Source organism: Loxodonta africana, chromosome 16 (genome assembly GCF_030014295.1).
Source record: "Loxodonta africana isolate mLoxAfr1 chromosome 16, mLoxAfr1.hap2, whole genome shotgun sequence".
In the NCBI taxonomy this organism is placed as follows: Eukaryota; Metazoa; Chordata; class Mammalia; order Proboscidea; family Elephantidae; genus Loxodonta; species Loxodonta africana.
The window spans coordinates 33,022,357-33,031,965 of record NC_087357.1 but is presented as its reverse complement, the minus strand read 5'-3'; the positions used below and the strand labels follow the sequence as shown (position 1 = coordinate 33,031,965).

Here is a 9,609-nt window from a genome sequence, read left to right as displayed (position 1 = left end):
TGGGCAGCCGCGGGCTTCCATTGGTTTGTGAGGGCGCCAGTCACTCTCTCCGCACCTCCCTGGGGCGCCCAGAACTGTCGCTTGTCACCCCAGCTGGGCCGCTGACTCCCCGCCCCGCCGCACTCCGCCAGCGTACAGCTTGGGTTCGGCTCTTCCCCTCCCTCTTAAAGATTCAGGGCAGAACCAGGTCTTCTCCAGGTCAAGCCGCCTACCCGGGTTCCTGGTATTGTCGCCCCTCTGCAGTCACCCCTGAAGCTTCAGTAACGGAATACCACCCGGGCAGAGAGGGGCTTGAACCTGCAGCCGGCTGGAGGGAGACTGGAGCCTGAGTGTGCAGCAGCTGCGCTCTGTATGGTGGCTGGGAGAGCTGTGAGTGTGTGTGTATGTGTGTGTGTGTAGGTGGGTGGATGGCTGAGTGTCTCCTTCACTGGCATACTCTTCCCCTGACACCAGAAGGAGTCTCTCTGGCCACTCAGCTCTGAAAAGATCCCAGGGTGGGGCAGCTGGTCCCAGGACACCAGGAGGAGGGAGAATCCGGATTCACTTGCTTGAACGCAGGCAGAGGTTCCCTGAACCTCTGTCCCTCCATGCCCCAGGGTAGGGTCTGGGACTAAGCTCTGTGGTTCTTAGCCTGGGGACACAGTGAAGCTAGGGGTTATAAAGGAGGAGCAGAGAGGGAACTGTGGAAGAGGAAAGGGCTGGAGACATAGAAAGGGCACCGGCACGACAGGAGCAGGACTGTGAATGGGGTGGAAATGCCAAGGGTCTGCAACAGCAGTTCGTGAGTGCTCGGGTAGGAGGCTAGGGGACCAGGCCGGCCGTGGCCACTGCCAAGACAGCCTTCGAATAAACAAACCAGGTGGTAACCCCAGTTTCTCCGGACGCACCATCAGCGGACCACCCCTCCACTCCGCCCGCCTGCGCCCTGCGAGCTTTCTCTCAGGGCCCCTAGACCCCTTGCTGCAGGGGCCGGGTGCCTCTGGAGGACCTCCAGGGAGCTGCAAGCAGAGCGCAGCGCAGGCGGCTCCTCCCCTCCTCTTTCTGGCTGGGGGCCCGTCAGGACTGATCCCACTCTCGGATTGGCTCTGGAAGGCAGAGTAGGGCCGGGTTCCAGAGGCCCCGCAACCCGGGCTAGGGGCGTCGTCCCAAATGACACCCACGGCCCCTAGGCTCTGCCAATCCCGGCACCCAGCGGATGGACGCGCCCGAGGAGTCCGCGCCCCTCCCTGCTGGTTAACGTCACGCGTGACGTCCCGCGTGGAGGCTGAGAGGGCCGGGGCAACCAGCGGAGAGGAAGGCGGGTCTGAGAGCTGCAGAGACCCGGAGCCCAGAAAACGGTGAGTGCTCGCAATTCCGGGCGGGGCTCCTGGCCCGGGACCTGGAGTCCGGGGAGTCCAGGGTTGAAGGCTGGAGGTCCGAGCGTGAGGCCTGCCTTAATGGATGCTCAGTTCTGTGGGTTCAGTAGTTTCGGCTCTGGAGAGCGCGGGGGTGGGGGGCAGGAGGAGAGATGGGCAGTGGGGAGGAATGATAGGGTGGGGCTTAGCGCGGTCACGTGCTCACGTGTCCCTAACCGGTGGATATGCATTTTGTGTCTGTGTGTGCGTGTGTAAGCAACCGTCTTTGTGGGCCAGTGTGAACAGAGCTTGCCCGCTTTACTTGTCTGTGTAGGGCGTGCATGGGTGTCTTTGTGTGTGGGTATGTGAGTGTGAGAGAGAGCCCAGGGTGTGCCTGCCTGAGGGAGAGGAAATGTGGCTGGAGAGGATTAGTCAGTCGTTCTGTAGGATTTTGCCCCACACAGCCAGATGGCTGCTCCAGGCTTTCCTCTGCTCACAGTGTGGAGAGGGCATCTACTGAGTCCTCCTTCTTTCTAGATGGGGTGCGTCTGGGAGAGGTGGTGGGTGTGCCAACCCTGGCCTGCCACGGAACAGGGGGAGCCTTGGGCCATTCTGTGTGGGTTGGGAAAGATGGGTCTGGGGCGAGAACATGTGCATGCCTGCACACGCACACAGCTGGCATCAGAGTCCCCCGTTTCAGATCTGGGACAGATCAACCCGTGGGTGGCCAATGAGTCCTCGTTCTCCACCAGTAAAAGGGTAGGGTGTGGGATGGCTTTGTATCTAGGTCTCAGGGCAGCTGGGGCCTAAAGCTGTCCATGAACATGGGTGTATACTGCATATAATATGCATGTTTGGGCATCCAGAGCACATGTGAGTAGACAGATGTTTCGAGGTTAGTTGCTTCTCAGGCATCAGTCACACTCATGAAAATGCACACCAGGCCAGAGGACAAAGAAATCTGTTTTCCAGGTTCTGTTCTTCCCTTCCTCCCGGTCCAGTGACTGCAGGTGTCTCCAGTGACTCCTGGGCCAGGGCACTGCTAAGGAAACAGCTCCTCCCGCTATCCTTGCTTACCTATCTGGAGTGACCTTGAGTTCTTGGATGGATTAGCCTTAGGTTCAGGGACCAGGGCAGGGCCTCCAAAGGCTCCCCTAGATGGAGCCCTTGGATCCCCTCCTTGGAGCCCTCTGATCCTTGTCCCTGCCCTGCAGAAAATGGGTGAGTTGCCCTTAGATATCAACATCCAGGAACCTCGCTGGGATCAAAGCACTTTCCTGGGAAGAGCCCGGCACTTCTTCACTGTCACCGACCCCCGAAATCTGCTGCTCTCTGGGGCACAGCTGGAAGCTTCCCGGAACATTGTACAGAACTACAGGTGACCCCCTGTTTGACCCTGCATCCCAAGGTCTCATTCCCTGCCATTATTACAGTACCTCTTGCACCTGCTTCCCCCAGCTTGAGACTGACACCGTCCCACTGCACGACCTCCACTCCCCGGCCCTATCTGCTGGCATCACAGACAACTGTGGCACAGAGCTGTAACCCAGAGGGTTTTAGGGAGTTTGGGTTAAAGGGATGACATTGATATTTGTGGGTGGGGTCTGCTGTCTGCTTCACAAACCCTCTACAGGGACCTGGTCCACTGCTGGGCCACCCTATGCAGATGGAGGGGCTCAAGGTTGAATCCCAGGGAGGTAGGAGATCACCCCCCTTGTTTCCAGGAGGAAGTGAAAATTCTTGCAATGGCCTTGGCCCTTGCTGATCCATAGGAAACCACCCTTCACCATGACCCAGCATTTTGGCAGAAACCCCTCTTTGGGTGGCTGGAGGGGAAATAGAATTAGGAGCCCTCACTTCTGGGGAGCTTTGACCCACCCCAAGAGACAGGGAGCTCCTTTATTCTGAGACTGGGGCAGGGGGGCAAAATTCCTAGTTCTCTGCTCAGACTCCCTAAACTGGACAGGTGGGCCCTGGAGAAATCTGTGTTCCAAAATATCCTGTCTGTTTCCTGACAACCTCTGTAGGGCCGGTGTGGTGGCCCCTGGGCTCACTGAAGACCAGCTGTGGAGAGCCAAGTATGTGTATGACTCTGCCTTCCACCCAGACACGGGGGAGAAGGTGGTCCTGATTGGCCGCATGTCAGCCCAGGTGCCCATGAACATGATCATCACTGGCTGCATGCTCACCTTTTACAGGCAGGTCCTGTCCCATATGTCTCCTTTCCGAGCACTCCATCTGAACTAGACCAGGTGCTTTCCTCTCTGGGCCAGTTTGGGCAGAAGATAGTGGTTGGTGAGAGCCAGTTCCGTAGAATCTAGTCCTTAGAACTTGTTGGCCCAGTGGGTTCTTTCACCTCAGAGAGAGTGGGTGTGTTTGTGTAAGTGGCGGTTGGGAAGGGTGTATGCAGGGGTTATCAGGACAGGCTCTAGAATTAGCCCTTGGAGTTGATTATAGGGGTCCAAGGATGGGGGACACTGTAGAGGGGCCAGAAGTAAGTATCTTTGTTCCGTCAGGAAGACCCCAACTGTGGTGTTCTGGCAGTGGGTGAATCAGTCCTTCAATGCCATCGTCAACTACTCCAACCGCAGTGGTGACGCTCCCATCACAGTCAGGTGAGAGCTAGTCCTCCAGGAAGAGCTGCAGTGCCCTGCTGGACCCTCTGTTCCCAGCCCACTATTATTCTGTCCTTTTCATTCCTGTTCCCTGTACCCCTTGAACCAGTGGCTCAGCTCCCTCCTCGCAGCCTTCCTCCCCTCTCCCCCTACTTTCCCTGTCTAACAGAGGGCATAAGGTCTTCTTGTGTATGATTTGGGGGTCTACCCCTCTTCAAGGGGAGGGAATGGGGCTTCCAGACAAGCCTACACTAGAGATGGGGAGAAGGCCTTTTTCTGCAATGAGGCCACCCTCCCACACCTCATGTATTGAGGATTTGGCGTGTCCCTGAAGGAACGAACCACCTTCTGGACTCTTCATACTCCCCTTGTGACCTGGCTCTTCCACCCACAGGCAGCTGGGAACAGCTTATGTAAGTGCCACCACGGGGGCTGTGGCCACAGCTCTGGGACTCAAATCCCTCACCAAGGTAAAAGCCCACCCCTCATTGTCCCCTTCCTTCTCTTCCTCCTTTTCCACCTCCTTCCCCATCACTCCACCACCCCTGATCTACAGGCTCTTCATATCTTTCCCAGAGTCCTTCACCACCCAGTGGCCCTCAGGGCCCCTGACTCAAGCTTTTCCTCCCCTAGCATCTGCCCCCCCTCGTTGGCAGATTTGTGCCCTTTGCAGCAGTGGCAGCTGCCAACTGCATCAACATCCCCCTGATGAGGCAGAGGTGAGTGGCCCCAGCCCCCAGTGTGTACACACCCAGTGAGCATGTGTGCACATCAACTGCCCAACCTATGCAGACCAGCCCAGAGTGGGGATACTCCTGTCCCTCCCTGGACATGGGCTGCTATCCCCTGTCTCGTTCTGACTACTCAGTCTGATCATAGGATCCTGGGGGTGGGAGCGCTAGCCTTTGAGACTAGAATGTCCCGGGGACCCAGGGAGTAGCTATCCATCAGGACATTGCAGGTGAGATTTGGGGCCTGTGATCTGACCCCCTACCCTTTCCCTTCCCAGGGAGCTGCAAGTGGGCATCCCAGTGACTGAGGAGGCGGGTCAGAGGCTTGGCCACTCGGTGGCTGCAGCCAAACAGGGAATCTTCCAGGTGGTGATATCAAGAATCTGCATGGCGATTCCTGCCATGGGTGAGGCAGGGGTGGCTGAGTAGGGCGTGGAAGGCCCTGATAGAAGGGGAGTGGTGTGTGGTTCTCAGGGGGCTCTGGGGGCTCTGGGGCAGTGAGACTCTGGGGAGAGTGGGAAGGGAAGTGCTGTGAAGGGGACTTCCCTCTTCCTTAGGGTTTCCTACCTTTACTCCACTAAATCCTTCCCTGCCTGCCCTCCCTTCAGCCATTCCCCCCGTGATCATGGACAGTCTGGAGAAGAAAGACTTTCTGAAGGTAGGTTACTCACACTTCTCCCATTCTGGAAATGGTGGTGGCTGGGAAAAGAGGTGACCAGACCATCTCCCCAGCTTGATCTGAGCCTAAGACTGCCTGTTCTCCACACCCCTACACTGTCCCCTCCACCTTCGTTAGGCCAGTAAGAATGAACTGAGCTTTCATGGGTAGGACTCTGGGGCAAGGGAACACTGAAGGAGTGGAAGCAGAAGGAGAGGGGAGGAAGGAAATGATTTCTGTCCTGAGGGAAATTGGTGTCACTCTAGAAGCCTCTGACATACACAGTATTGGACTCTCATAGTCACATTTGATATCATACCCATGCTGTCACCCAGTAATAGTGAGACATACACACATACATATAGGTGCATACATATACACACATGCATTAACAGGACAGGGAAGCAAGCAACAGGAATACATAGCTCATTCATGAATCATTTATTCACAAATATGTATTGAACATCAACTATGTACTAAGCATGTTCTAGGGCTGAGGAGACAATACTGAGCAAGACAGTCATTGTCTGTCCTCATGAAGCTCATAGTCTAGTGTGGAAGTCAATAAACAAGTAAACAAACCAATCAATATATCATTACAAGCTATAATACGTGCTTTGTAGGAAACCAGTGGGGCAATGTAATAGAGACTAATAGGGAAGGGGCATTTAGATAGGGTGGTCAGAGAAAGGGTCTTGGAAGACACAAAGGATGAGAAGGAGACGGGCAAAGAGTATGGGGAAGAGTGTTTCAGGTAGAAGGAACAGCAAGTGCAAAGGCCCCGAGGTGGGAACAGGCGTGCACGTTTGAGAAACAGAATGGTAGTCTCTGTGGCTGGAGCATATTGAGAAGGGTGTGCAGAGCAGGAGATGTGTTTGGAAAGGGACACATTTGAGCTAATGGGATGGGAGGAAGTGAGTGGAGGATTAGTGGAGACTTCCTGAAGAAACCAGTTCCTGGAGGAAATGAAGGAACAGAGAGAGAACTGAGGAGTGCCGTGGGAACCAATTCTGGAAGGCAGGAACAGGTGGGACAGCAGAGATGGTGGTCAGCAAACAGGCCCAGGTGGAGCAGAGTGGGCTTCTTGGAGGCCCCAGCCCTGTCATGGGCCTGGGAGAAAGATAAGGGCCATGTATCTGAGGGCTCAAAGGCAGGGCTGATGGAATAGATCCCTGGTGGGTGAAATGGGATGGGGATTGGAGAGGCAGGAAACACATGCCATTTTACTGTCTCTCTGTCTCCCAACAGCGCCGCCCCTGGCTGGGAGCACCCCTGCAGGTGGGACTGGTGGGCTTATGGTAAGTGTGCAGAGACATAGCTAAGGTGGAAGAGCACCTTTTCCATGGTGGGCGTGGGTGGATATTTGTTGTTCATTCATTTATGTATTCAGCTTGTATGTGCCCTGGACACCTGTAGGGTGTGCTGTGTGTGTTAGGAGTGACCCCCATACTTGAAGATCATAGGATCTAGTTGAGGGGGTTATAGTCTCCATATATAAGAGAAACCATGGAAATATACCTTTTGGTACCATCCAGGAGTTTCATTCCAATTTAAATCCTGATTCTGCCACTTACTGGTTGCAGGGGGCTTTGGATCACTGTCCCAGAGACTGTTATCCTCAGTCGGAGCAAAACTTCAGGGTTGGGCTCAATATTCCCAAAAGATCCTTTCCTTTTTACTCAATCTCCGCCCCTAGGGGCTGTCTCCAGAGGTGGGGTGAGCTGCAGGGAGGAAACATCCTTAGGCCAAAAGTTTACAAGCCTTTCCAACCATCTTCTCCCCCAGCCTCATTTTTGCCACCCCCCTGTGCTGTGCCCTGTTCCCCCAGAGGAGGTAAGTGTTGCCCTGGGTATGGCTGGGGGCTCTGGTCAAGTCTCCACGTGTCTGGACCGTATGCTCATAGGGGCCTTCAACATGTTCTGAGAGGAGGCCTGGCGGGCACATGGCTGATTCTGAGGGTGGGGGTGACAGTGAACCAATCCTTCTGGCAGAGAAGGAGAGGATTCCTCAGGCTGGCCACAGGGAGAGGAGGGAGGGTAGTCCTTCAGCCTGAGAGGCCTGGGCTTGGGGGCCACTCAGGTGGCCTTTGCTGTTCTGTTACAGCTCCATCCATGTCAGCAGGCTGGAGCCGGACCTGCGAGCTCAGATCCATGAGCAAAATTCCAGCGTCAAAGTGGTTTACTACAACAAGGGGCTTTGAGGGAGGGCCAGCCCCATCCCTATCCCTCACCTCCTTAGGCTGCTGCTTGAGTGGAACTTTGCCATCCCTACTATGTCCCTGTCTGCCTGGTGCTGGGCAAAGGACTGTAAGGGGACAGGAGGCCAGCAACACATTAGGCTAGGGGCTAGGGGAGGTGCCCCCACAGGCCTCTTTCTCTCCTCTCTGGTTCCTAAGAGCAGGGTCAGATAACCCCTCCCTCCTGTGCCTGTGTGTCTATGCACAGATATACGTATGTTTGTGTGTGTGTGTTGTCCAGGGATGTTCTGATATCTGCTTTTCCCCACCTGCCAGTTAGCCAGGTTACAGCACTGCCTTTCATAAACTGTTCTTCTAGCCAAGTCCCTTACCGATCCCCAGGATCTCAGGCAGAGACTGAGGGACACTAGCAGGCCAAAATGAGCTGAGTCCTTTAGATTTCTGATTCCTGGCTTCCAATGCAGACTCAGGAACTGGGCCGGCTGAGGAAGACATGTTAGGATAAGGGAGGCAGGGGGCATATGCATCCCCCAGTGCCATCCCCACATCCTGGAATCAATCTATTTTCTCTCCTCAACCAGAACAAAGGTGTGCTGGTATCCCCTACTGCCCTCAGCATCTCCCCCACTCCACAATCATAGAAGTCCTTGCTCTGCTCTGACATCGTGATTTCAAATCTAAATCCTACAATCCCACACCCCAACCCAAAAGCCATGAAGGCATTTGGGTAACAGTGGCATCGTAACTCTTACCACAGTTATGAGCTCTCAACATACCCTCTTACAGAGGGACACAGCTGTCAGTCAGAGAGGTGCTTGAACTCCACAGGTGTCTGAGTGGATGTAACTAGGACGCCCTCAAGGCCAACTAGACTGAGCGTACACTCTTACTTAACACAGGACATTTTGAGTTCCGTTGACCTTTGGCATTAGACATTTGGCAAAACTCTCACCTTAGTTCCTTCTCTTTTTTAAGGCTTGGCCCTTCTCCTACCCCCATTCCCACCCCCCAAAAGAGGGAGGGCCCAGGCATTAATGACTGGTCCAAATGGAAGGTGGGCTTGATGATGGAATTAGTGGTGGTAAACTCACAGAGTGCAGAGAAGAAAGGATTCTGGCTCCAATCCCCATGACCTCTGGGTGGAAGAGGTAAGTGGGGCAGGTGAACCCACAAGCAACCTCCACCAGTGATAAGTTATGATGCCATTGTTACTGAATAAACCACACACCTGTCTAGTTCTTGATCTTCATTTCATTCCACGTCCTGAGTGCCCAGGAAGAGCAGCACTCTTGCCAGTGGCCCCCTAGTCTCTCCCCACAAAATCCAGGTCTCAGTTTCTCCCCTCAACTCCTGTAGGGAGCCTCAGCTCCCAGCAGAGGGCGCTCTGAGATTAGAAAAGCATTTCTCCCATCAGCACCTGCTGTGCACTAAAGCCAACCCACTGCCAAATCCACTGCTATGAAGTGGTGAGTTGATAGCCTCATAGCAGCCCTATAGTACAGAGTAGAACTGACCCATAGAGTTTCCAAGGCTGGAAATCTTTAGCGAAGCAGGCTGTCACAACCTCAAACCGCCTACCTTTTGGTTAGCAGCTGAGCGCTTTAACCACTATGCCACCAGGGCTCCTTACTAAAGCCAAAAAGAGAAAAGAAAAACCAAACCCGTTGCTGTGGAGTCAACAGACTACAGAGTAGAACTGCCCCCTAGGGTTTCCAAGGAGCTGCTGGTGGATTTGATGTGCTGACCTTTTGATTAGCAACCGAGCTTTCAACCACTGTGCCACCAGGGCTCCTACTAAAGCCAAAAAAAAAAAAAAAGCCAAGGGCGATATAAATGCCTCTACTTTCTATTCCCTCAACAAATGGAGTCCTGGCTTTATTCTCCACTTCGCTAGAGGGGCTGATCACACACCTACAAACCATCTCAGGCTCTGAGCTTCGTGGTTTCTTTCAGGCATGGCATGGGCTGGTAGCCTCTGGAGACCCTGGTGGCATACTGGTTAAGAGCTACGGCTGCTAATCAAAAGGTCAGCAGTTCGAATCCACCAGGTGCTCCTTGGAAACCCTATGAGGCA

At 54.4% G+C, this 9,609-nt stretch overlaps 1 protein-coding gene across 1 annotated transcript; it reads left to right on the top strand.

Annotated features, from left to right (window-relative positions):
• Positions 1-83: 83 nt before the first annotated feature.
• Positions 84-8,770, top strand: SFXN3 (sideroflexin 3). Its single transcript, XM_064269441.1, has 11 exons — positions 84-1,337; positions 2,549-2,712; positions 3,362-3,536; positions 3,855-3,949; positions 4,344-4,419; positions 4,583-4,668; positions 4,959-5,086; positions 5,289-5,338; positions 6,587-6,636; positions 7,124-7,171; positions 7,442-8,770. The coding sequence occupies exons 2-11, from the start codon at positions 2,552-2,554 to the stop codon at positions 7,536-7,538; spliced, it is 966 nt and encodes a 321-aa protein (XP_064125511.1). The 5' UTR covers positions 84-1,337; positions 2,549-2,551; the 3' UTR covers positions 7,539-8,770.
• Positions 8,771-9,609: the final 839 nt, after the last annotated feature.

What these genes read in the sequence shown, in the direction of transcription:
- SFXN3 (XM_064269441.1), top strand. Translation starts at nt 2,552, where the DNA reads ATGGGTGAGTTGCCCTTAGATATCAACATCCAGGAACCTCGCTGGGAT. An exon ending in AACATTGTACAGAACTACAG is followed by an intron (nt 2,713 to 3,361) that starts GTGACCCCCTGT and finishes CAACCTCTGTAG; the next exon opens with GGCCGGTGTGGTGGCCCCTG. An exon ending in GACGCTCCCATCACAGTCAG is followed by an intron (nt 3,950 to 4,343) that starts GTGAGAGCTAGT and finishes TTCCACCCACAG; the next exon opens with GCAGCTGGGAACAGCTTATG.